This window comes from Sesamum indicum, linkage group LG4 (genome assembly GCF_000512975.1).
Source record: "Sesamum indicum cultivar Zhongzhi No. 13 linkage group LG4, S_indicum_v1.0, whole genome shotgun sequence".
Classification (NCBI taxonomy): Eukaryota; Viridiplantae; Streptophyta; class Magnoliopsida; order Lamiales; family Pedaliaceae; genus Sesamum; species Sesamum indicum.
Genome location: NC_026148.1, coordinates 14,725,554 through 14,752,003, shown reverse-complemented (window position 1 = coordinate 14,752,003; position 26,450 = coordinate 14,725,554). Strand labels below are relative to the sequence as shown.

The 26,450-nt window shown below is 35.6% G+C and overlaps 3 protein-coding genes across 4 annotated transcripts; 1 reads left to right on the top strand and 2 right to left on the bottom strand.

Annotated features, from left to right (window-relative positions):
• LOC105161063 (cytochrome c oxidase assembly protein COX15) lies at positions 2,460-5,706 on the top strand. The gene is made up of 7 exons (XM_011078631.2): positions 2,460-2,799; positions 3,195-3,493; positions 3,655-3,880; positions 3,965-4,210; positions 4,317-4,427; positions 5,208-5,339; positions 5,521-5,706. Exons 1-7 carry the CDS (start codon positions 2,566-2,568, stop codon positions 5,689-5,691), a joined length of 1,419 nt encoding a protein of 472 aa, XP_011076933.1. The 5' UTR covers positions 2,460-2,565; the 3' UTR covers positions 5,692-5,706.
• LOC105161062 (N-lysine methyltransferase setd6) lies at positions 7,825-11,896 on the bottom strand. Of its 2 annotated transcripts, XM_011078629.2 has the most exons (5): positions 11,756-11,896; positions 11,279-11,681; positions 10,698-10,894; positions 9,626-9,875; positions 7,825-9,474 (listed from the first exon to the last, which is right to left on the bottom strand). In XM_011078629.2, the coding sequence occupies exons 1-5, from the start codon at positions 11,767-11,769 to the stop codon at positions 8,800-8,802; spliced, it is 1,539 nt and encodes a 512-aa protein (XP_011076931.1). In that variant the 5' UTR covers positions 11,770-11,896; the 3' UTR covers positions 7,825-8,799. The 2 variants fall into 2 exon arrangements, with proteins under 2 accessions (XP_011076931.1, XP_011076932.1); XM_011078630.2 differs by lacking the exon at positions 11,756-11,896 and having other exon boundaries at positions 10,698-10,898; positions 11,279-11,664.
• Positions 12,794-20,047, bottom strand: LOC105161060 (transcription factor TFIIIB component B''-like). Its single transcript, XM_011078628.2, has 17 exons — positions 19,918-20,047; positions 19,125-19,192; positions 18,871-19,029; positions 18,700-18,773; positions 18,564-18,630; positions 18,208-18,449; positions 18,057-18,108; positions 17,651-17,967; positions 17,140-17,527; positions 16,964-17,064; positions 16,735-16,778; positions 15,540-15,726; positions 15,193-15,337; positions 14,900-15,030; positions 14,642-14,792; positions 13,469-13,683; positions 12,794-13,152 (listed from the first exon to the last, which is right to left on the bottom strand). Exons 2-15 carry the CDS (start codon positions 19,180-19,182, stop codon positions 14,652-14,654), a joined length of 2,106 nt encoding a protein of 701 aa, XP_011076930.1. The 5' UTR covers positions 19,183-19,192; positions 19,918-20,047; the 3' UTR covers positions 12,794-13,152; positions 13,469-13,683; positions 14,642-14,651.

Genomic DNA, 26,450 nt, shown 5'->3' with positions numbered 1-26,450 from the left:
CTTTTTTCGGGAGGGTCATAAGGGGGTGCGTTCCTTCTTTCCCAGGGGCATCCGTAAGACACGCCTCAGCAAGTCTAAGGGTTCCTACTAAAGCTATGCGTCCTATAATCAAGTCCCTAAGCTTCTTTGTGTAACTGTGAGGCTTCGATTGTGCTTCTTTTGACCAATTTATTTTTGGGGGCACCTACCAAACTTCTTGGGACTCTATATGGAATGGGCTTCCTATCATTTTGGGCCCTCTTTTGCATTGGGCCTCTTGGAGGCATCATGGACCTTATTTTTCTTTCTTCTTTTTAGACTTTTTGGGCTTTTTTAGGGCAGTGTATTTTTATGAGCATCATAAAGTATTAGTAATTTAAATATATTTTGATAATATTCATTAAAAAAATATATATCTCAAATAGAAAAAAAAGTATATCAAAATTTTAAATTATATTATTAATATAAACAATATTAAAATAAAAAAAAGCATATAAAATGTTTTTACTTAATTTTAAGAAAATAAATTTTTTTTACATATATATAACTTTATATATACATAATTACATATATTAACATACTATATATATATATATATATATATATATATGGTGGCAGCAGCGGCCAATCCCATTTTGAAATACCATGTCAGATTCAGGTGTTATTTTCCAAAAAATTTAGACAAAATCCTGAGACTGGTGTCCTAAAATTGATTAACTTAAAAAGTTAAAGGTCCATTTTGGAACCCTAAATAGTTAAAGGACTAAAATAGAAAATTGCTATAATTATAGGATGAAAAAAACCTTTATTCCTTTTATATTCAGTTCGAATAGTTCAAGAAATAGTAATGCTATGAACTAAAAGTGCTATTTTTAAAAATTACGGGACTAAAAATAAGTATTGTGTATTTATTATGACCAAAAATTAAAAAAAAAAACCTAAATTACAGGACGAAAAGTGTTCTTTTATTTAATATAACTTAATGTTGTGTGTAAATTAACTCAAGTCTTGTGTTTTACAACTGCTCTCCACTTTTTTTTAATATACGTTATTAATTTTTTACTACTTAGTATACTTTATTCTCTTTTAATTTAATTAATGTAATTTTATTTTATTTCAGAAATTAAATTATTAAATATACGTAATATTACTTTACACATGCATCGAGTGTGTTTGCCTCTTAGTTAAATATGTGATACAAGATCGATCAAGTCTATTTCATAAACAAAATTAAATTAAATTAAAATTTGTCATGAACCACTCAGATCCGACCACGTGTCGCTTTTAGGGAAGAAGATGTGTCTTTCAGACAACCTATATTTATGTAGAAATTAGGTAGAAAGAGAGCATAACATATGTGATCAGAACGACGTCGTCGCAGTATATTGTGTGACCACATAACTCCAAATTTTATGTCCAACAAATACGGCTGCAAAAATAATTAAATTATTCGATATTCGATCTGAGATTATTTTTAAAAAAATTTAATGAATTGAATTTATTAATTTGATAAATAAATTAAATTTAAATTTAATTTTTTCTTTGCTAATCTTTTTTTAATTAGATACAAATCAATTCAATTATAAATATATATATATTTAAAAATATCAAAATACTGAAATAATTTTTCAAATATATATAATAAATATATAAGTTTGAATTTAACAACTTAATATAAATGATTTCATTATGACATATTAAATTATTATATTAGTATTAGGCTTATTTACTATGCACATGTCAAATAATTTCTTTTGTTTTTATTTTTATTAATATTATTCTTAGAAATATTTTTTATTGAATAAATACATTATAAATTTTAATCATCAACAATCAAAATATACGCTACTTATTTAATATCGAATAAGTATAATTAATCAATAAATATTATTCAGTAAACCAATAATTATTATTGAAATAAATCAATATTCACATATGGGACCTCAATTTCGCCAATTGAGATACTTGTTGGCTTTAAAAGTACTTGTACCGTATAAATTAATCTATCCTAATATAAAACGAGTCACTCTACATTCATAAATAATGGTTAATGATACAGTCGCATTAATTTTCAGTTGGAGCATTTGCAACAATGTTCAGAATCCATGTGGCACCCAAAATCCGGTTGTCGGAAGGTGAACGTACTGACTAAAGGATGCAAAAAGATCAAAAGCACCTGGAAATGGCGAAAGGAACGGCCTACTTGCAAGAGGTGCCATCCTGACCTTACGGTTTAAATATAAAAATTACACCGTAATTAAATAATTTTAGAAATTATTCGCAATTGCTCTTTACACTCTACATTGTTTTAATAAATTTTTTTATTGTATCGATAATATTTAAAATTAATTTTTATTTTATTTTTTTATTGTGATTATTAGTTTAAATATATTTTTATTTATAATATTTAAAATATTAAAAAATTATTTATTACATGCATGTGCTATATATTAAAAGGCCTGATCAAAATGAGAGGCTCTTCTCCAATTTTCATATCTTCTTGCAATCCCTAAAACCCCACGCTCCGTAAAACCCTCCCCATTGCTTTATTGATTGAGAGCAGAGGAAATTATTCTGAATTCCATCATGATTGAAAGCAGATTGATTTCACTTCTAAGGAGAAGTAAATCCGTGACGCAGAAATTTTCCTCATCTAATCCGAGGGAATGGAAAACGTTTACCACTCCTTGTGGGTTCTCAAATGAGCACCAATCAAGATTTTACTCTTCGTTGCCGAGATTTATTCCAGCTGCAAGAACGCCGGTGGCGGGAAGCTGCGTTGGGTATGGTTTGAGATCATTGCTTCAAAGTAATTGTAAGGTATTTATATGATTTTCTTCCCTGTTTGTAGGTACTGCTTCAAAATAATTGTAAGGAGAATTTATACTGAAAATCTGTTGTCTTTTACATGTGCATAGCTGAAATCAACTAGTTAGTTTGCTGGATTTGTGTTTGCTAGTTGTTCATAGTGGTTGAAGTTCGAAAAACATTCATCGATGCGTGTTGTTCATTCTTTTGTTTCTAAGGTTAACTTTCTTTTTCAAGTCATGTAAGTGATCTAGTTCGATGAGGGGTGGTGAGCTATTTAATTTGATTATAGGTGAGTGGAGATTATTGGTGTAAATGCTCTTTGTAGCATTTCTGTTTGTGGGCTCTTTACATTTTCTTTTATAAGACTATAAAGATTAAAAGTAGAATGCTCATTCTGGTTTCAGAACTTTTATAAGCCACCATTCAGGAATTTTTCCACTGCAGCATCTGTATCTGCAAAAGATACAGGAGGATTGAAGCTCCTTGTAACTGCTGGCCCCCATGCTCAGAAAGCGGTTGGTATTTGGCTCTTTGTGTCTGCTGCTTGGGTCTTTAGTATGGTGGTACTTGGAGGTGTCACACGACTGACGAGATCTGGCCTTTCAATGACTGACTGGAAATTTACCGGTGGTCTTCCTCCACTTTCCGACGAGGAATGGTTGGTTGAATTTGAAAAATATAAGCAATCTCCTGAATACAAACGGTAATTCAGTTGTCGTCTATCTTCATTTTGTTTGGAATCGATCTACTAGTTTATCTTTCCACTGGATTTTCTATCTGTGGTTTCTTTGGATGTTGTCTAATTCTGTGATAGTTGTGGTCGGTTTGGGCTTGGCGTGTTACATCCAATCTTGGCCGTTGCAGAGTAAACAAAGGGATGAGTCTAGACGATTTTAAGTTCATATATTGGATGGAGTATGCCCATCGTATGTGGGGAAGGGCACTGGGTATAATGTTTGCACTACCATTCTCATACTTTCTTCGGAAAGGATACATTACGGTACAGTTGGGACTCAGGCTCTGTGGGCTATTTGCTCTTGGTGCTGGGCAGGGCTTAATTGGGTGGTGGATGGTCAAGAGTGGTTTAGAGGTAATAATAAAAAGCATTAAACTATCATATTCGGAATACTTAGCTTAAATACAACTCTTAGGAATGTTCTATTTCCTCTCCCAGGAGCCCGCATCTGAGTATGCTGAACCAAGGGTAAGCCCTTACCGCCTAGCAGCTCATTTGACTTCGGCCTTTGTCATTTACTCTGGGCTCTTTTGGACGGCACTTTCTGTTGTTATGCCTGAACCTCCTGCGGAATCTGTAGCCTGGGTTCAAGGGGCAGCAAAAGTCAAGCGTCTTGCCCTCCCTGTAAGTTTTCTTGTTGGGATCACAGCCGTCTCAGGAGCATTTGTTGCCGGAAATGACGCCGTATGTAACTAGACTTTTCTTTTGTCACTCTTTATCATCTGTATGCCTCTGGAATGGAGTCTGCTATTACTTATATAGTCACGTCCTCTGCATTTGATATTTCCAGGGACGTGCCTTTAATACTTTCCCAAAAATGGGTGATACATGGATTCCGGAAGATGTATTTAACCTGAAGCCGCTAGTGAGGAATTTCTTCGAGAATACGTCCATGGTGCAGGTAATTGTTGCTGTTGAGTATTACAAGTGGTGCAGATTTATATTACATTTGAAAATTTGAGCCACCTGTTGTGATTGTCACGAGTATATAAAGAGTAAACGATGAGCGGTTAGCTGATTTGTACTGTTTTTGTTCAGTTAAAATTCCTTACCTTTTCCTGCAAATAGAAATATAATCAGTTTTCCTTTGACTGATCATAATTTTCAGCAGTTCTTAGGCACTTCATATCTGGTATATGACTATATTACCTAATAAAAAGTTTTGAGTAGTGCAACACTTTGAAGGAAAAATGATATTTCTAAACTTTCTCATTGAAAAAGGACGCTTAAATGAATTGACTTTTGGGTAAATCCTGGTGTTTTGTAGTTTTAAAGCAACGGGCCAGTGCTATTTGTTGTTGGTTTCGGATTCAAGCAACATAAGTTATATATGCTTCAACTTTCTGGCCCTATGCTAATCGGATAGCTGTAGCATATGAACCGACTTCGGTTGGGAACTAATTTTCTCATGGCCAAGATACCATGAGAAAACATAATTAGATCTTAGCCAGAGGACATCCCGACGTTCTTGGTTCTTTCTCTTATCCACCATATAAAAGTCAATGAATTGATTGTTTAATTTAACATCCATGATCCTTGGTTTCATTTATTCTTCTAGACAAGGTATGATTCTTAGTTAAGTTTTTGGCACATTCCTAGTTGCAACTCCACTACTTCAATTACAAAGTCAATGTGTTTCGGATATTATGTGGCTGATGTTTGGTTCTCTTATGCATTCCAGCTTGACCATCGAATTCTCGCTACTGCAACCTTATTTTCTATTGGTGGCTTGTGGTGGTCAAGTAGAAAACTTGATATACATCCTGCAATACGATCTCTAATAGGAAGCACCATGGGCATGGCTGCTCTTCAGGTACTAAGATCCACTTCTTTCTTGCCTGTGGAACCTCGTTCCTCTTCTATTGTGGTATAAATATGGCTTTTTTCTTAAAACATGAGATGGTGTTGCTTCTTCGTCATTCCCTTTACGTTTTCATTTTTCTGTCAGCTGAGCCATTGTCCATTCAGTTATTCTCTTCTTTGCTTCCTTGCAGGTTACCTTGGGGATATCAACTCTTCTCTCGTATGTACCGGTTTCACTAGGCACTGCTCATCAGGCTGGAGCTCTCACTCTTTTAACCCTAATGATTCTTCTCAACCACACATTGAGACGGCCTTCATTACAGCTTCTCAAAACGCTTCCTTCCGTAGTGAAAACTGCCTGATAGGTTAGCTTTGATTATACAAGACAAAAATAAGTCTCAGTGTATTCTTTCTGCTTGCAACAACCACTCATCCAATTCTTTTCAGTTCCTGCAATGTGATGACATAGTGAATGGAGTCCTTGCTTCTACTTTAACTCATCTTCACAGCCCTCAAATTTTTACCTAATGTAACTGTGGAATTCCACTGAGCTGTTGTCAGCAGAATAATTGTTATCTGAAATGAAATTGTTTTTGTTGTTATTACTGTGGATTTTTCCCTAACCCTCGTACTTCAAATACTTAGCTTATTTATATGAACCAGTATCTGAACTTTTCATGAGCTTGGATCTAATGGAGTAATTGAAAAACTTGAGGCCGCCTGGGCCGTGCTAGTCTGCACTGGATCAGGTTGACCCAATAAAAGAATAGGCTGGTCTGGCCCAGACACGTCTGACTGGACTGGTCCCGCCCAGTGGCCTGGGACCAGGTGGGTTGGGCTAGTAGGTCAACCCAACTTGGCCAATGTTATTTTTCTGTCAATAATACACGAATATCATGTTTTAATAAAAACATTTTAAAATATAGAGAGTGGTAAAGTCATATTTAGCCTTTGTGTTTGATCATATTATTTCTCTCATCTTCCGCGTCTACTCGTCTTCCATTGGTGAAAAAACTCTCTCAAATTGAACAACATTGAAACGGTGTTTAACTGTCGAATAATTCAAGTCTGCTCATTTCACTAAGGATTTTGGTGTTTTTGTTCAAAAAGAAAAAAAAAGAAGATAATTTGATTAAATTTGGTTGGGTTATTGCCGTTGCCGAATCAAAATGCGAGTAAGGGGGTTTATTCTTTAAAAACCTTTCCAACATGCTACATATTATATTCTCGGATTAATTATATTTTGCCATCTAAATTATAACCGTTTTATATTTTAATATTTAATTTTTTTTATTAATTTATCCTCTCAATTTTATAAAATTTTGCACTTTGCCATTTGTAACTGTTTTTTCACTAACTTTTTTGCCAAAAAAAAAAAATCACATACAATGCACATGTGATATTTGAGGGTTATTCGATGTGATATTTTTCATATATGCACGACATGTGATGTTTTTTTCAACAAAAAGAAGTCATATACGTCAAGTGCAAATTTCACAAAGTTGAGATGGTAAGTTGACATTAAGAAAAATTCAGATGTCAAAGTGTAAAAACAAGAATAATTCGAATGATAAAAAATAATTTACCTTATATTCTATTGGCCTGTTAGATTTTTATATTCTTATGGCCTATTTTTATGGTCTGAAATGTTATACTTATATATTTTCTTGACCTGAAATGATGCTTCAGTGCATGTTGCAGGATAATCCTCAAATCTGCCACCAAACTTTTGGAGAGGGATGGGAATCTCCCTACAGGGAACACAAACAATCAGGATGCTAAGGGAGTTAACCTCTATGAAGATTGCAAGCAACAATGAATGTTTTTTTGAACTGTTTTGAAAGTGATGATGTCTGTATTTAAACCAATGTGTCGAATACTATGAATTGTTTTATGATTGTTGGGCTATTTTGAACCGACTGGTCTAAATGACAATGTGTTTATAACTGTTAAACGGATGTTAAAATTCGAGGGATGTTTATAATTTTTCAAATAATAAGAAGGTATTTGTAATTATGCCAAACCTTAGAAGAGATAAATAAAATTTACCCTAATTTTTATTTTCTAGATTCATCATATTAAAGCTTTGAGTAAATAAGAATGAACTCCCTTGAAGTTTGATATAATTACGAATACCTATTGTTGTTTGAAAAACCTATCAATACGCGCTGGTGTTTGACGAAATCATTGAAACTTAGAATTGTTAACTTTGTTAGATTGATCATTTTTAAGAGTTTATTAGATCCTACTGTTCCCATGAAGTCAATGGAGATGCAATGGTTACTAAAGGAGTCTTTGCAAAAAAATTCTACAATTTTTGTAGAAAAAATTAAAAGTTATAGCAGAATCAAAATTGGGTAATATTTGTAAAAATTGTGAAAAATAGATAAAAACTAAAATTGAATAGTATTTAATAGAAAAAACACTTCTACGATTAGTTTAATTGATTAAAGACAAATATATATTACTTTCGTGGAATCCAAATTATAATACAGACTAAAGTGTTGGCTTGGGACCAAACTGATGATGATTTCAATCTAGAGACCGTGCAAATGTCAAGATAAACTCAATCGCAGTCTAATCATCATCTTAGATATCAAGATGAATTCAATCACAGTCCTATCTCTAAACATGGATAAATAGCCACTAGAAACGAAAACAATGTAAAATCTAAGAACAGTTTAAAGTTGTCAATTCATATGAATCGAACGACAAAATGAGTAAAATATTACGAAAACAAACACCAAGTTAGCCGCGTGAATTTCAAGAGGGCTTACATATTTAGATCGAACTAACACGAGACAATAATGCAGTTGATACCTGTCTCACTTGCTTCATGTCAAAAAATATGTATGAACCAAAATTATTAATTTTCATTTCCCTAAAGCTTAAGACAGCTAAGAGCACAATGTGCTCCCATGTGTTCTGCAGCACTGATCAACACCAGTTCAACATCAATGCCAGATCCCAAATAGCACACTTACAGGATGTTACCTCAGTTGGGGTGAGATTGTCTTGGCCTTGCATATGAATTAACACTGTTTTGCCGCTAATGAACATTATAAAACATGTTGAACAGGTAAAGGTTGCTGAAAATCTTGCCTGCTATTCATCTGAGCTTCTGCAATGTTAAGAAAATGTGTTGTTCGATGATGCAATTACCATAGCACCAGGAGTTTTCTCTGTGAATCCCTATTTGACTCGTATTACACCACCAGCATGTTCCAGGATTCAATTTCAAGCAATTTCTTTCAGGTCCCATACTTCACCAGGAGACTTGCATGAACAAAGAAGTGCTGCTCATGTTTATCCAGCTTCAACACCTGTAAGGGTGAATCAATGGCAAAATATCTGACTGAAAGAACTAAGTTGTATGCTCTGGGAGTTTATAGCTCAGCATGTATGATAGTCGGATATATAAGAAAATAAATAACTGAAAAAGGAACTCTGAGCCTTCAGCACATGACAAATCATGTCCTCTCCACTCTTCTCCTCTTTCTTGTTCCAACAGCAGTTCTCAAAATTCCAGCCCCAGAATCAGCAAAAGATCTAAGTCTTTCAATTATCCTCCTCTCACTGATACGCAGCGTTAAAGAGTGGTACAATTTAGGGTCAGTTATATGAGAACTCTCGGTGAATGATTTTATGTCGTTGTCCAAAGAATTTGGACCATATAAACTTTCCCGAGCATCTGCAAGTGAAAATAGAGCTTGGCAAACACCACGTGTCAGCAACAACTTCTTACTTGCTTCTGAGTCTTCAGATGACAGAAACCTCTCCTTTCCCAGCAAGCGGAGGCTTGGAGTCTCTTTGACCTCTCCGGTGGCCGATAATGCAAGATCAAGTTCGTGAAATTCCTCATCAGGTAACAACATTATGTAAAGTAAAACCAACAACTCCACTTGAGGTTCCCCATCATATGATATTTCAAAATATTCAGAATCTTCACTGACACATCCAGAATATTCCAACCTTCTCCAGACTGACAGCCTTCTTCTGCTGTGACGACATGAAAACAAAGATGAACTCCACTGAACTACAATATCTAGATCTAGGTTCAGAATATCAAATGGATTATCAGGTTCTGTAAATCCATATCTATGCAGAAGTGCAGCATTGCCCAAGGATCCATATGTATTGAACACCTGAAAGTATGGTAACAATGAGAATTTCATCACACTGCCTTACCAAAATATTACCACGTCAAACCACATGAAGTTTTGTATACAGTCATGGAAAGTTGCTTTTAGTTCCAACAAGAGAACAGAATAGGTAACAGGCAGCACAAGCCCTTACCTCACTTCCAGCTTTGACATCTCGAACAATTATCATTTCCAGATACGTAGATTCATTTCCTGAATTTGAAGAAATTTCCAGGTAGCTTCCACCAGAAAATTCTGTTTCTGGATGAGGAGATATGGGCTCATCATCTCCATCATTTTCATCATCAGCATCTCTTTTTCCATTACCGGATTCAGCATCAGAATCTGAACTAGAAGATACAGATGTGAAATGTACATCCTCAGCGGCTGTTTTGTGATTAAAGCTGGATATCAGAAAGGAGTTGATTACTAAGAAGTGGACAAAGAACTACCATTCAAACAACTCAAGCGAGCAAAACCTCTCTGTAAGCAGCCAAGATAATTCTAATATGAGAAAGCTCAGGAGTTTAATATAGAATCTTGACCATAAGAAAACTAATACTAGTTCAGAGTACATAATGTCTATGGCAAGTTTATCCTAAGAAAAGAATTGTTGAATTGATGCTTCAAACGACAGAAGGGGGCCAAGTTGTTGTGGCTTTAGACTGAATCCTTCAGAGTCTATCAAGAATAGACATTTAAGATCGGCTGAATGGATTTCAAGTGGATAGCTTTAGTCTTTTGAAAGTAGATAGTACATACCAGTTTGCAACTAATGAAGAAATTTTTATGAACTGGTCATTGGTATCATCTTCTATTTTTACCTATCAATTTTTAAGACACTTCACCTTTTATCTTAGCTTTTCAATATCAGCTGCCTTTGATGACTAATTCACTACACAAAAGACTGCATCATATATTTTTTGTTCTCGAGGAGCTTTCTGATTAAATATACATCAAATAGAATTTCATGAAATTAATCGGTAGACAAGCCTAACATACTTCTAACATCTGAAAATGGCATTCAGAAGCTGGTCTTAGGAACATATAATGTCTTATGATTACAAAGTGTGAACAAGCATTCAAAAGACTCATGCAATCATTAATTCCTTAATTATGGTAATTCTATACTATTTCATCAAGTATAACTTAACATATGCCAGAAATATGCCAATATCCTTCTAACAAGAACACAACCATGCAGTATTAGATTAGGCGTAACTTACAGGTCAGCCAAAGGAACCATCCCACTACCATGGTACTCATCTACCTGAAACGATCGTGAAGCAACTAGACTCTTTGCGGCAATGTATTCATCAGCAGTGAAAAATTCTGGATTTAGCTGAAAAGAATCCAAATCCAATAGTGGTTTGATACATTCCTTCCAGTCTTGATAGACCAGAGCCTTGTCTTCCTTAACTATCTGCCTACAAATTGCAGCAAGTAATAGCATATAAATCACATTAACTAGTGCATACTTGCATAAAGGGGATCAGTAATGTATGGATGCTTGCACTATATGTTTAAAAGGACTTTAAAAAATCAAGTTGAACTTCCTGATCAAGCTTGGTTTCAACATTTTTATCAGGTTTTAACCATGATGGAGCTTAAAGTGATTGTTACACTAGTTTAGCTTGAATGAGCTCTAATCGAGCCAAATCCAAACCACTATTGTATTACAAGTAAACTTTGAAACAGAATGAATTATACACTTCCAATTAAATGCTATCAAACAATTATACCCCACGACAAAAGCAAGCGGTCACATCCAATTGGTAACTAGAAAGAACATTCACAATGGACTAACCTTGTGTAGTTCGGTGCCGGTGAGGAGAGAATCAATTTCAGAGAGGGACCAAAGCAACGGAATTGGCTCAAAGGATGGCAGTATCTGGAGGTACTGGAACCATTTCGATTGGGGGCCGAGGCTCTTCTCGTACATGAGAGCAACAACCAGACCCAAATTGCCGTCGAGCTCGGCCTCCTCGACGAGGCTGCTGGCGGCGGAAGTTCTGACGGTGAGGCAGCTCTGTTTGGGAATCGTCGCAACGACATCGCCTTCCTTCAAATCGCACAAAGCCTTCACAGAGATCGACAGTGCCCGGGAGGAATCATCGGTATCGCCATTTTCAGCTGAGAGGAGGAGGGCATCGCTACATTCTATGCCGTTATATTTCATCCACCGGTTGAATCCTCTCATCCTTCTGTCACTGAATATACAAACAAATGTTACTACGTTGTGTTCACAGTAGAAATTACGAGGTGGTGCCGGTGATGAAGTTACCTGGCGGCGGCCATTGCGCGGCGACGGAGCTGGGGCGGCGCGGACGTTGAACCAAAGAGTACGGTGCGTGGGAGGGTAATTCTCTTTTAAAAACAAAAGTTGGGCCCACAATTGAATGCCCATTGGGCCCACAATTGAAAGCCCAAATCTATGCTATTTATCCGGCTAAATAATTTAAAAACAGTAAAAAGATAAATAAATAACTACAAAAATACCGTATTCTTATAATATTTAAAAATTTTAGACAAAACATTGAAAAAATAGTTTATAATATAAAATAAAATTTAGAAAAAATAAATAATTTTTTGGGTAGAATATTAAAGAAAATTGTTGCCCAAAAGTTTAAATATTTTTAAGAATACGGCATTTTTATAATTATTTATTATTTTTTATGATTATTTAGCCTATTTATCCATACCTACACTCGTAAAAATTATGGTGCTCGGATTCACTTGGAGACTTGAAATAGAAAATAGTGAAATAAAGTATTAGGAAATAAAAGAGTATAAATATGAGTGTAATACATAAGTCATACATTACCTGACTTGGACCTCCTTTGGAATAGTTACACAAGTCATATAGCTAGTTAATTTATTAAGGAAAAGACCTCAACAATAACTACCACGATTTCTGATCATTTAATTGTATTAATAATAATTTCTTACTATTCCTATACATATAAAATCAGTTCATCATTTTATTAGTCTTCATCAATATTCATTTTATCTTTATATTTTTATTTATACGATTAAACACATTTCTAATACAAATTTAATTATGGACAGACGTCGAGTATACTTTGATTGACTAGTAATACATAATTACTCGGTTGTCCATCTATTTTTATGCTTTGTATTAACTTTCTAATCTCTTCTTGCCCATGCAAATGGTTTGATCAGTGTTTGGGAAAGCAACTAAAACCTCAATATGGAGGAGGGATGGTTGCAGAACTGAGTGAAGAATTGAAAAGGTGGATACCAAACTGGAAATGTAGAGTCCAAAGATTGTGAAACTGCGCAACTTAGACAACAAAGAATCTGATCAAAGCAAGAGCTGTTTATCTTTTACTACGAAAAGGAATACAATAAAACTGCTAGCGTCAGGACGATCCATGGGGTTCGCTCATCCAGCGAACTTACATTTATTTTTAAGAAAAGCGTAAATGTCTTAAAAAATGCATTGGTCTGGTGCAGCTATCATTGTTCCGCCTGGATGCGACCACTGAGTATGTAAAGTATTCTATGGCTATTTCTGATGTATTTCTTCTACTCCAAAAACCCTGTCTGCTTCCTGCAATAGCTTAGGCAGCTCCTCATCATCCCCATATGGATATTGCTGTTGCAAGATTTTTCTTCTCACATAATCAAGAATTCACAAGATAAATTACATTATCCTACCTGTTTGAAGAATCAAAGTCAACAACATATCCCAAAGAGAGACAGAGAGAATTAGCTTCTGGTTCCGATAACAAGGTTACTAGACAAAGTTTTGTGGCATGTAAGAGGATAAGGAAAATCTACTACTGAGTATTGCAAGTGATTCAGTGAGACACAGAAGTTTTGTTCAACTCCGGTTGCATTGTTGAAAAAAAACTCAACTGTACGAAAATGTTCTGCACTTCAAAGAAATCCTGAGAATATAGCTAACTTATCTGTGAAGTATAATAATGAAATTTCAATAACTGATATAGAACAACAAGAGCTAATTCCTTACCCGCCAATCAACCCAAGGTGCCAGAAAGGTTGCTGTAAAACCGAAGTGTCTCAGGTGTGGTGATTTCACTTTCCAATAAGCAGTTGCTTCGCATAGAATTCTTCAATCACTTTGTTTGCAGTAAGGGTATGCCCAAGGTAGGATGATGCTGAGAGTAAGACAGACCCCGAGTGGGCACTTACAGCATCGAACTTCCATGGAGCTTCATCATTGCACTTCAAAAGAAGCACAAGAGTCAGATTATTCCGCATAGTGCATTCACATCAACAAATCAAATCATACATTTTGAATCACTTCTGCAGCAATTTCACTCAAGCTGATGTATTCACACTCATAAACAGCAGAGATTATCTCCTCTAGAGTGACCCAAGGTATAGGCTTTTCATAAAATACAAGGGCATTCCCATATTTGGATTTTAAGTATCTTTTCAAACTTATAGCAACAGATAGTGGTATTCCATTTCGTTGCAGATTAAAGGATTACGCTTTGAGAAAAGGATATCAGGAGATTCCACAATTACTCAAAAAATAGCTCCAAATGGAAGCTCAGTTATTTGAAACCCATTGTAATGTAAAACGATCACCAAGCTTGATGGACTTGCTATTAGGAATTTGAAATCTCTAAATAAATCACCCCAAAATCCTGCCTTAGTGAACTTGAGAGCTATAAGTGGTATTTGATAAACAAGATTCTTATCATGATACATTTTCCCAGATAAATACATTTCCTGTATTGATGCAACAACAGATTATGCATCAGATTCCTGCCTGTTGGCCACCATTGCCATGCTGGCTAACACATGATATGCTTAATGTTCTAGTCAAAACATAGCATGTACATTGTGCTTGACTCCAAATATGAGCTCAAGGAACTGAAAATGGAACAATCTCTAGTCATTTTAAAAGAAAGTATTTCGAAAAAGCACTGTAAATCAGATTTTGAACACTTGAATTTCTACTAACTGAAACTTTAACTTCTGCAGCAAAATTTTAAGTGGTCCATAACCAGCACTTATGGTTCCTGTGGTTAGCAGCAGCACGACATGAGAACGTGGATGGTTAACATCTAGTAATAATGGGCAAAATGAGCAGATTGACAAAGAACATTTTCATTAATCAACTTCTTGATATTAAAAAGTTCTAATGGCCTGTACATTTAACAGTGTTGTTTACCCCTAGTCAGTTATCCACTCTTATATTGACTCCATATGAACAAATCATCTTCAATATCCTCCGACTTTGAAGGGCTTCGAACTTCAGCAAAGTCATTTGCTACACCCTCATTCACCTCTTCCTCAATGTGCTCATCTTTGGCTTCTTCATCCTTCACGACGCATTGCCAAGGCGTAAGCCAATTTGATAAATTAAATATTTAGTTATAAATAAAGATATCAGTGTCAATTAGATTTTGTAAAACAGCATAGGACATACACCAGCATTCAAAGTCCCCTCATCCACTTCATTGCCTGTCAAATCTATTGATTCATCATTATCAGCATTCTGATTTTCTTCTGCGGCAATTTGCTTTAAGCGTTCTATGACCTTTTCAAAATGGGAATGATCTGCAAAATGAAGAATAGAAAATTTAGAGAGATCAACATTCCAGCAAGTTTAATTTGTTAGTTTCCAGAATACCTAACATGATCTCTCTTCTTCCAAAATCATTACTTTTCTTCCTCTTACATTATCTTTACATAGAAGCAGAGACTATTGCATAAGTTTACCTTTCGTACGGTTAGTCAAAGCTTCACGGAGCCTCAGTGGATGCTGCCGTTCTTCTTTTTTGTATTTCAGCTTTACTTGTCGCCGGGTCCGATCAGGAAAAAGTTGTTGTATCATAGAAAGATCGGTCCCGAACTGCCTCACAGCCTACCAAATAAAATAGGTAAAAGCAGAAATTAATATTTGTCAAGTTGTTGTCAAGGGGATCCAGCCTTCACAACAGTATCATACACCAATCTAAGTTAGCAAAACAACCCTTCTTTTCATCACCCCCAATCACTATACAAAGCAAACACTGATGTTGACCATTCTTATATGATGAAAATATACACGTAGCAAGAAGACATGCCTCGTAGAACAACTCTGTGTCCTGTTTGGACCATCTGATGCTGGGTGTTCTGTCCATGTGGGTGTGATAATTGAAGCAGATGGTGCTCTCTTCAATCCTAGGGCTTCCTTGTCCGTCATTATATTCTCCATTTTGTTCAGAAGTAAAGGCCTCTTCTTGATTGTATCGGCTTGAAGAATTACCATTACTGCAGAGTAACACAGCCAGAGCATTACATCATTCCGCATTGAAAAAGTATTCTACAGATGTTATAGTGTTTCAAATATAAAACACAAAACTAGAAACAAGCAGTTTCAAAGTAGAATGAAATAACAAATATATTCACAAGAATGTTATATAATTGCCCCCCATTTGACTATATTCTTCACTATAATGCAGGATGATGCTACAAAAGTTAAGATGATAAGAAAGAAACAGTAGTACTTTGTGAACTTGGACATTCTCAGTAGCAAATGGCATCAAATCCTGTTAAAGAGCAGTAACCAAGAACTAAAAGAATGGCATAATCAAACCGCAAAACCTGTTTTGACTCATTTTACATGGGCAAAACTACCTCATCTTGCTCAAAATAACTTTCAATTCTTACTGACTCTGAAAGATAAGCCTAAGAATGAACACATACATGATTGACCTCAGACAATGAGGATCACTAATTTGTCATGCCCTGCTCTACCTCATCCCTCTTAATCGTCACATCTTTCAAATATACTAGTCTAGTAGCAAAATCATATAATTTATCCATGAGCACATCTTTTGCTTTGGATCATCACCTGAACTTCCTAAGTGCAATCCACTAGGAATCTAGGATACAAGATTGGTGCATCCTAATCAACATTTCCTTCAGAGATTAAGATCAAGGATGTTACTAAAAAGTATCTACCACGTCTAGATGCTAAATAATATTTCTTCACAAAAATAATTACCCAGTACTTCTCAGGCCCTTTTTTCCACCCTCAGTGGGCCTGTAACTTTTGCAAGGAAAATACAATCACCATTTTTCTTCTGCCCTCAATGAGCCAGTAATTTATGCAAGTAGATATACATATAAATTCATCAACATATTCTTTTCTGCTAACATTCTGAAAATTAGATTTAGCACTACAATTAAAATCCAACATTCTCCCTCACGAAGGCTACAGAATTCCCCATCTTTCATGTTAGTGAATAAAACATCAAGCTCATTATATTATATTACCTTTGTTTTTTTGCTGTTACTCCTGCTGCCGCCTCTTCTTTTTTCTGTAAGGTAAATAATAAGATCACCATTCTGAAAATAAGCATATTAATAACTAGTTTTCTCTGGAAAACACAGCAGAAGTTGCCTTCAAAATTATTTTTTTTACACTGTACACAACTGATTATGCATTCATCAAAGCAAGTTGCAGGATGTAAATAAACCCAAGTCCCTTTAACAATTTACTTACCATCTCCCGCTCCTTGTGCTCTGCCAGCAGAATCAAATCCCTAAGAGGAACCTTTTGGTAGTCAATTTCATCTTCAGGAGTTGCAAGCAAAACCTTGTCCACTATATTACAAAGGTCTCTAGTCAGTACATTAATTACAAAGCAACAGCCTCTGATCTCTCAATAGTTACAAATACCTCGCCTTCGCCGAGTAGAGTGAGAGAACTTTTTAGGCTTTGCATCCTTATCTGATGCTTCAGTCTCCTTCCTCTTCCTGACTGGTTTTTCAAACTTCTGCTTCACCTTTTTCATTTGTGAATCACTTTCCACTTGGAATTCCTCATTATCAACATTTTCCTCCTCTGCAGCAGAATTGACGGGACATTCTTCAGAAAATTCCTCACTAGCATGGACTCCATCCTCCACCTCATCTCCTAGTTCACAAAAATTTGTTTTGCTTTTTCTAGGCCGTAATGATCTACCCATTTCATTCTCCTGACTGGATGTCGAAGTCTTTTGCTGCTGTTGAGAAGGATCTGATGCTGTTTGAGTCTTATTCCTTCCTATCTTTGCACGCCGAGAAGCCTAGCAAACATTAGTTAATAATCCAAGTATGCTCAAAAAAGAATGCAACATTAACAATATAGGACAATGTATTAGTTAATGAAAACATGTATACTCTCAACTTGTATCGGATAAATAGCTTACAAGTTTTGCAGGAATTTCAGGCGGACACTCCAGAGGAATGCCTGAATCCAACTGGGTCATCTCCGTAAGATTCATAGACTCTTCATTCAGAGGAAGTTCAGAGGACGCTTCAGTTGGCAAGGTATGAGTGAATCCTAGGGATGAAAGATCAAGAACATCATCCTGTTGAAATGTAGGACTAAAATCCTTCTCCGTATAACTAATTTCAGGTGGAAAAGATTGTGAACCAAGTGAGCAAGAAAGCGACTCAGCGGGTTTACATATCACTTCATGCATTTGTAATTTTGGTTTTGGCTGAAATTTTCCTGTTCTATGTCCTGGACAAGGATAACATCAATATCAGAAAGGATGCAATACAAATATACAAATAAAGCTCATAAAGCAGGCATTTCAAACTTCAACATACCAGAGTTGGTTGTAACCTCAGATGCATTAATAGAGTCCATGATATCCATTTCCTGCAATTGACCAACTTAGACCTCAAGCTAACCAAATAGGAAGCATTCACATTCGATGGTTCAGAAAGAGCCCAGGGGCTCAAAATATCAGCTATCTACCTCTCTTCCCAATTCTTTAACATGCATGCGACCACATCCATCACTACTTGAAACAATAGGCTCCCCAGCAGTTAGTGGATCTACGGCCGCTGACAATTCATGACATGTGGGAACATCAGCCACCTTACATGTGTGGTTTGAATCCCCAACAGAAGAAAGAACAGGAGCAGGCCCTCCTCCTGTATTCTCATGGTTATGAACATTAAGAGCTACTTCTTCTGAAGGATGGATAGTGCCCTCTGCTACATTGTTTCAGGTAACTAGTGTTAAGTTGTCTAATGACCACTATGATGATCTTAAGGCAAGCCACAACTCAGTAAATAGAGAAAACCTGAGACAAGGAACTTTTTTCTCACCCATATCACTAGTGGTGTGAGGAAGAAAATCACCAAGTGCTTCCAACCCAATAAATATGTCAGCATTCTAAGAATAAGGAAATATATGCATCAGCAGACTAGACCAACAAATATGGCATAGAAATACAGGACTCACCTCTGTCCCTGACTTTTCAATGGAAGCATGCCAGCCTCCATCATCGTTAAACACAACATCCAGACCTGAAATCACTGAGGAACCAGCAATGGTTTACCATATATTCATTTGTCCTTACTGAAACTCTGACGGATAATAAATTATGATGCATCCAATCAAGAAAATACAAACCGTTTTCTGATGACTTTGCAGTCCTTAGAGGGTCGCTTGATTCGTTCTGTGCAGGATCAATGGTTTGGGCTGCTTGTGAGGAAGAAAGTGAAGTTGCTGCTGCGTCCTTTCTTGGCGGTCGGAACTTTGACTTTGGCTGAAACTTGCCTACTGCCCGTGCTGCAAAAAAGTATTTTAGTTCTTGTGTATCCCTAAATTAAAGTTGCAAACCAGCCACAGCTAGGAAAAAATAACAATAGAACTAAAGTTTTTACCATTCTTCACTGCTTCATCAGCAAAAATATCATCCAACGGATCCAAATCAATACCCATTGCAAATATCCTGAATCATAACAATTTTCAAGTGATAGATGAACATAACATGAACTGAAAACCATATCCAAAAATATAATTTAGAAACTAAGCAAATTACATTTAAAAAAAAAAATCTCCTCATGTGATCTGAAGAAAAAAGAATCGGCATGACTAGACATTACTATGTTTCAGCAATCACATATATGGATGAGATATAAATCCACATTCCTTACAAATCTTACAAACTTGTTATAGCAATAGAAAAAGGGAAATTCAAATGGTAAAGCGGCTACAATGGGCATGTTAACACAAGCCCAGATATGCATGCATGTAGAGTTCATCATGTTGCCAAAGATGAAGACTACCATACCAAGTTGCAATAGGAAACGGAAATCCATGGCATCAGGTGTTTAACAATTTGTGACTATCAAGAGGCTATATTCTTAGAACAAATTGTTGACAGCAGAAATGTTTGGTGAGAAAGTTTACAAGATACAAAATTTAGATCACATGAGGAAACAAATTTATATCTATAATATCTGGTAAAAATGTGTTAGATCATGCGAGTCTCCCCTTCACATACCAAATCAGTTCGCAGCCATTTTCATTTCTTGAAGCACCAAAATAACACAGAAAACCCCAAAAGACTAAAACAACAATAGTAAATTAAAGAACTATTTTCTCCTCATAGGTGCCGCCCACACCCACACAATCCGAACGATGAAACCAAGACTATGAGATGTTAATGCAAACCTGCTCAAGCTTCTCGCTTCGCCGACATTGGGGCTTGCAATTGTTGGTTTAGGGGTAGGGTTTTGCCTCTTAGGATTCAGATATGGGAATTGGGGAGAAAGGGAAAAAAAAACGAGAGGGAAAAAATTGGGTGAACGGAAAAAAAAAAAAAGAGTGGGGAGAAAATGGGAATTAGGGAGAAAGAAAGAAAAAAAGAGTGGGAAATGGGGAGAAAGAAAAAAATATTAAATTTTATATTATATTAACAATTTATTGAATATTATATAATTATCAAAAAATTAAATATGTAATATAACATCTTAATTTATTATTATAAATATAAACTACTAATTAATTTAAATATAATTAATAAAATATACCAAATAATTAATAAAATATACCAAAAGATAAAAAAATATTTTAGTTTCATTTCAAATTTGTTCATATGCTTTTAATTATTTTAAATTAGTCCCCCCATTTCAATTTTCAATATTAATTTTGAGGATAAATACAATTTTGATCCTTAATTACATGATACAAAAATGTGATAAAAAAATTCTCAGCATCCAAAAAGTCTTTAATTTCTTACATGACAGCATTGATTGCAGATGCAATCTTCTGTCAATAATCTAAATCAAATGTGTCTTTCATGTGCTGATGCAGTGTGCCAGGGCCTTACTATGCAAGACACTGTCAGCTCTGATTTTATAAAGGGAGTATTTGCAAAACGCTCGCAATCACTCCCTAAATTTTATACTTTTGTCCTTCAAAAATGACTTTGCTATAGAGAGAAAACTTTGAAATTTATAACTCACTCAAATTCCTCATTTTCAATTGATGTGGGATGTGTGGACAGTATCACCAACCCCCTAGTTAGGGGATTGGAATAGGTATATGATCTTATTTTCTCATATAGTGCTAAAAGATGTAGTATTGGACTCGATTGATATCCAGTGTGATGGCGTCGAAAGAGTCCCCAGAGAACAATTCAGGGCTCCACACTTCTCCGGATGAGGCTACCAAAGGCTATTTCTTGCAGCAAACCGTAAGCGTTGAGATAGCCCGTTATACATTATTTCGGAATTGTTATGTAAAAATAACATCCCACATCAATTGAAATATTACTATAGTCAAATAATCTATGTAAAAATGTAGATCATGTTATGGTGGACCTTTTTAATCATTTCTGTTTCTGATATGTTTTCAATCTATCTTATGTTACCTTGGTTCAGGACACATGACATCATCGGCTCCCAGTGATCCAGTTCAGCGCACGGGCTTACACAGTAAGAGCTAGTTTCTTTTTGCATATAGAAACATTCTTGCTTGCAAATCTCTACCATAGTGTTGCCACAGTAACTGGGGTACTGAAACTGATCCTGATTTCAAGGGTTATCACAATGGAAACTCGGAACCTCGTGGGTTTGGTATGTGAAAATTTTAACTTAAACATGCTTCTCTTTTTCCCCATTTATCTGTTGAAGTGATCCCCTTTATATGAATGACCTTTGACATCTTTGTATATGTATATGTAACTGCTATTGTTCTGTCCTGGCTTTGAGTGCATTAGATCTTGTGCCTTTGGGTTATCTGTTGTAAGGAACCGCTACTACATATCTGCTGTACTTGGTTACAATCATGTTGGTTGATTTATAATAGACTAAGATGATTTTAATGTAATGGGATGTTTCATTGGATGACGATTCTCGGTCGTACCTAATATTTTGGGGACTAATGTCTAGGGATGTTCTTGCAGGACACATAGGTATCACTGTTGACGACGTGCAAGAGATTCGAGAGTCTAGGGGTGGAGTTTGTGAAGAAACCTGAGGATGCTAATTTTGTTGTATTAATATATGAATTTGCTAAGTTTTGATTCTTCTTATGTTAATTTACAGTTCTCAACATTCAACTTCAGTAATTTCTACTATGCATTAGTACTGTCTGCCCAAGCTCTTCTTCAGACCATTGGACAAGAAATTGAAACCAGAGTTATTCTAAAATTCAATTTTTCCGTCCCATCTCACATTTCAGGAAAAAATTAAGGATATAGCATTCATCAAGGATCCCGATGGCTACTGGATTGAAATCTTTGATACTGCATCGGTTGCCAGAACAATTGCTAACGCTGCTGTCTGATGTAAAAATTCGGTTTTGAAGAACTAAGAAACAAATAATACTGCTGTTATGAGACTTGACTATATATATGGCTTCCTAGAATTTGTGTTGTTGATGCATCAGGGGGATGGGGATGTGACATGCTGTAATGGTTACTCCTTATTACAGTAAAACGGATTGTCAGAGCTTAAAAATTTGTGTGAAATATGCTATTGCTGATTCCTTAGAGGAGATAATCATGTGTGCCTTTGCAAACCCTGCATCTCTTATGTGTGTGTGTGTGTGAGGGGTGGTGGTGTCAGGTAATCAGGTTCGTTCAGCCTGAACCGATATCTAACCTGCTCCCACCTGATTCTTGCGGTAATCCCACTTGTTTACTCTGCAAAATTTATTTATTTTTTTCTCCTTCAATTAATCAATATGTAATATTTTTAAAAGTTTTAAGCGTGTTTATGAATAGTCAATAAGGTATTGTCATGTTAAATGTAAATTCATTCTATTAGTACATTTATTAGACAAGAATTAATGTAAATTAACTAAATCGATGAATATATTATGTGGGGTAGGTGGGGATTCGATTTTATTGTTGTCAACAGTATGAAAAATCTGGAGCAGCACTGTCCAGTTAATACAAAAATGTTCATGTGAGTGATAAACAATTGGAAGGATGAGATCTCCCTCCAACATAGCTTTTTCTTATTATTTGTTTTTAGTTCTTGTGATTGGTGAATGAAAGGTGAACTGTTGGTTGGGAGAAAACAAAATTTTATGCTTGTGTTTTTGGGCAAGTAAGCTCTTGCTCCTTTGACGCCCCATCAATCAATTTATGAAAATTTTTTATAAATAAGGTATAATCGAGTCAAATTAATTATAATAAATATAAATTATATTTATTATATAATAAATTTATTATACTTAATATATAATTTATTGACGCTGAATCTAACTCAATTTGAATTAAAACATAAACGAAACCCAAAACTCTCTGGGGTCTTTCAACACAATTTAACCCCTATTTATAAGGTTCTAAAATTTGAAATCCCTATTTAGGGTTTTGAAAAATGGGAGATAAATTAAGAAATATTTAAATAAGGTTATCAATTTTGATGCAAAATTATAGAAATCTAAACCCCTAATTATATGTTCTTTACAACCTAGCGTATTTTATTGGAATATTTTTAATATTAAAATGTTAATTGCTAATTTAAGACATTCACTTTCTTTAAAATCATATAATAACTAATAGCTGCTTCCGTGTTGTATATGCTAGCTAGTGATGGCTGAGTTGGATGCGTGTACCAACTAGTAGCGGTTCATGCGTGCACCAGCTGGTGGCAGCTTATGTAAGTGCGTACACTAACTGGGTCGACTTATTCGAAGTGTGCGTCAACAAGGGGAGAATTATTAGGAGCGTGGCCGATTGGTGGTGACTTATTAGGAGCGTGTGCTGACTGGTGAAATCTTACGTAAATGCGTATGCCAGCTAGGAATGACTCATGTAAAAATATGTGTCAGCTAGTGGCGACGACTTATTTAGAGTTAGTTAGCAACTGAAAACTGATTCTGCAAGTAACACAAGATAGGAAGCAAGAATTAACTTTATCAATATAATATAATGCTTGATTACAAGGATAGTGTAGATAGAGATTAGGGATTTCAAGAATAAAACTTTCTAAGGTTAGAAACATTCCATGGTCAAGAAAGGCTTCTAAGATCCCATGCTTGTTCCTTGCCCTTGCAAGAGTTGTGGCGGCGGGAGCGTTCTTCCTTTTACTTGGACCTTTATTCTTTGTCTATGTAGTTTTTTAGGTAGCCGGCTTGTATAAGCCTTCTTATCTCTTACCTCAGCTGGCGGCACCAGTTGGTCTCATGCCTTTACTCTCTGTGATATCTTCAAAAATATTTATATTTCACGAGCTAGGGACTTCTTCTGAGCCATTAGGCCATTGTAAGGCAGAATGCTGGTCAATTGTCAAGGGCATTCTAGCCCGGCTGGTAATGAGCAAGGTGTAGCGTTCGTTCTTTGGAACAATGGAATTGAAGCATCCTATGGCTCTCCCTGCTCCTGCTGGAGGAAGACAACTCGTTCTCCCTCGCTTATCATGATTGCTCTTCTTCACTAGCCAGACACCCTCTATATTCATGTATTTTCCAGCCCGAGCCAACATGGCTAGGAAGTCGGTTACTGGTTTTTTCGCTAGATACTCAAAAAGAGGGGAGCCTTTGGGTGAATGCACTGACCAGTTCCTCCTGGTAAGTTGTTGGGACCTCAAAGATGGTTGTGTTGAACTGCTGAACGTAGGCTCTTAGAATCTCGTTCTCTTTCTGCTTCACCCCGAAAAGACTGATAGCGGATTTTCGATACTTCTTGCTGCTAGGGAATTGGTGCTGGAAAAGGTAGCTAATGTTTTCAAAAGATCTAACTCATCCAGCTGGAAGTTGGTCGAATGATTTTTGGGAAAAATTCAATAGCATAGTAAGGAAAGGACCACATTAAATGCCTTCAGTATACCTATGCTTTTCAAACTTACAGATATGTGCAACTAGATCAGTGGTACCATAATAAGCATGTAAGTGCGAATGTGCTAGAAAATGAGCGAGAGTTCCTCTACCGTGATGTGCTCATCGAAACAAATGCCACGCTCAGCAGATATGGTCTCTTTTGTCACTTGCTGATTAAGCTTGACCATCTCTTTCTTTAGTGATTCCCATATTCCAGGGGGATGTAAGGTGGTTGCTACTTACTGGAAAAAGTCAGGAGACGTGGATTGATCCCGCTGGGAGCCCGACAGGAATCTGCTCTTCAATGCCTTGGCTTCCTCGTGTTCCACCTCTTGCCAGCTAGGATGGAGGTCCTGCTCCGCTAGCTTGAGAACCGTGGAGGGTTGAGTTGATAGTCTTCATGATGAATTAACGAAGTTGCTCACAACAGAAAGGGTTCGTAGCAGCAGATCAACTATTTGATCGAGAGCTGCAGCTGGAGCATTGGTGGCTCCTAAGGTTGGATTTGGAATGGGAGCTTTAGCGTCTCCTGCAGTTGTATTTGCAGGTGGAATGGTAGGACCTGTGCAGCGGGTAGGGAAGTGTTTCCCTAATAGGATCAATTATCACCTCCATTTATTGAATTAGCCATTTCTCGCCTCTTAAGCTCAAGTTCCCACAGACGGTGTCAATGACCCATACCAAATCTTTTGCCACACCACAAAGTGAAGAATCTTAAAGGAAAATCCCAAGTTCAACAGGAACTAACCCTACATAACAAAGGTCAGCACATCGATGCTTTAGTCATTAATGATTTATGGATGAAAGAAAAGAAAAAACTTGAACTAAAGTGATAATAATGGTGAATTATATGTGTCCGACTGAAATGGGCTCATTTCTTGAAGCTGCCAGTTCAGTAAAACAAAAAGAAAGTTTGTGGGCCTCACCTCCTTGTTGATGGGCTAATTGGGCTGGTATGCTTTGTTTTAAGCTTAGTCCATGAAAAGTTTGGGGGTGCCAATGGTAATTTATCATATTTAATATTGATGGTCTAAATTAACTGCAATTGCATATTAACAAATGCACTTATTAACTTATTGTATTCAATTTGTAAAAAGTATAACTTTCAAATTTAAAGCAACAATGGATATATTTATCAATAATTAATAAAGAAATCAAAATTCTAAAACATCTTAATAGAAGAAAAATAAGGGAGTCACCTAATTTTAATTTATTGTTTTAATTTAAATAATTAAGTGAACAATATTATTTATATTAGTTATGTATAGTTTGTCTCTGATTTGTATATAAGCAGTTTAGGTATAATTTTTGTTTCGATTAATGTATAAAACAATACATAAAATTAAAGGACGATAAATTTTTCTTTAGAAGATTAAAGTAGGATAAAGTCTTATTCATTTGATCTATTACTCTAACAAAAAAATTCAAAATTCTAGAAATTAGAATTGAGTCAAAATTGCTCAATTTTGGTAAAAAACATCCTTCAAATATATATATATATATATAAATACAATAGATTAATAGATGATAAAAATCAATCAATAATAAATGCATATATAAATAATAAAATCCCACATTTAATGTTAATTACTTTGCTAATACATATGCGCTATAATAACATTAATTTGCTAATACATAGGAGCTATAATTGATTGTTCTTGTTCAGCAGTGTTGTTCTAATTTTTATGTTCTTCACGGCAAAAGGTCGATACTTGTGAATTTTAACATTTGATTATCAGCTTTTGAGATACAACGAGTTGTATTGCAAAGGCTTGATTATGATTTATATGGAATCAGGCAACAATTTTTCTTTCTCTAGGAAGAAAATTTTCATTTCTTTGGATAATTTACAACAAATTATACAAAGCTCCCTTGCACAAAGTATTCTACTTTACAATAAAGTATCTTTACATTAGATAGCTGCAAATGTCTCA